Consider the following 606-nt stretch of genomic DNA (forward strand, 5'->3'; position numbering starts at 1 on the left):
CCCCGGGGGGGGGGGGGGGGGGGGGGGAGGACACTGAGCACCGTCCCCATGCTGTGGTTGAGGGTCCCTGAGCAGCAGCAAGCCCCAGTCCTGCAGGAAGGCGCAGCCTCTGCAGATGGAAGTCCTTCGGAAGAGGGGGGGGGGGGGGTCTCTACCTTCCCCAGCACCATGAGACCCCACAAAGGTGAAGCCCCCGGGGTGGATGAGGTCCCCACACCATTTCCATCCCCATCCCGTGGCTACAGGTGGCTGCGGACCTCCTGCAGCAGTGCCTCCAGCTGCGCACCCAGGGCTGCCCCGTCCCCATCGTTGGCAATCACCCAATCGAAGGTCACCCCCTGGTCCAGGCCGCACTCAGACTCGGCGTCGTCCACCCCTGGGGAGGAGCAGAGCCCCCAGAACGGGGTCAGGATCCCCCCATCTTCTGCTCTGCGCTGCTGGGCTTTATGCAGAAACTGCGGGCCCTGCAGCCAGGGGTGGGTGTGGGAACGGGGGACAGCGATGGGGACCAGGAATGGCAGTGGGAACAGATGGCAGCAGGGGACAGCTATAGGGATGGGGGACTGCAGTGGGGGTAGAGGATGGCTATAGGGACAGGAGATGCAG

The 606-nt window shown here is 66.3% G+C and overlaps 1 protein-coding gene across 2 annotated transcripts in view; it reads right to left on the reverse strand.

Moving 5' to 3' along the window:
- Window positions 1–32: 32 nt before the first annotated feature.
- Window positions 33–606, reverse strand: part of PMVK (phosphomevalonate kinase) — a 3210-nt gene continuing 2636 nt past the window's right edge. The window contains exons 5-6 of one of the 2 annotated variants that reach the window (XM_042892532.1): window positions 218–376; window positions 33–124 (exon numbers count right to left, since the gene is read on the reverse strand). In XM_042892532.1, the coding sequence (XP_042748466.1) occupies window positions 240–376 (137 nt within the window). In that variant the 3' untranslated portion in view covers window positions 33–124; window positions 218–239. Of the gene's footprint in view, window positions 377–606 lie in introns of both variants that reach the window. The other variant, XM_042892531.1, reaches the window with a different exon arrangement.

The sequence above is a fragment of the Lagopus leucura genome, unplaced genomic scaffold (assembly GCF_019238085.1).
Source record: "Lagopus leucura isolate 7727_CA_CO unplaced genomic scaffold, USGS_WTPT01 34464-0_obj-0_obj, whole genome shotgun sequence".
Classification (NCBI taxonomy): domain Eukaryota; kingdom Metazoa; phylum Chordata; class Aves; order Galliformes; family Phasianidae; genus Lagopus; species Lagopus leucura.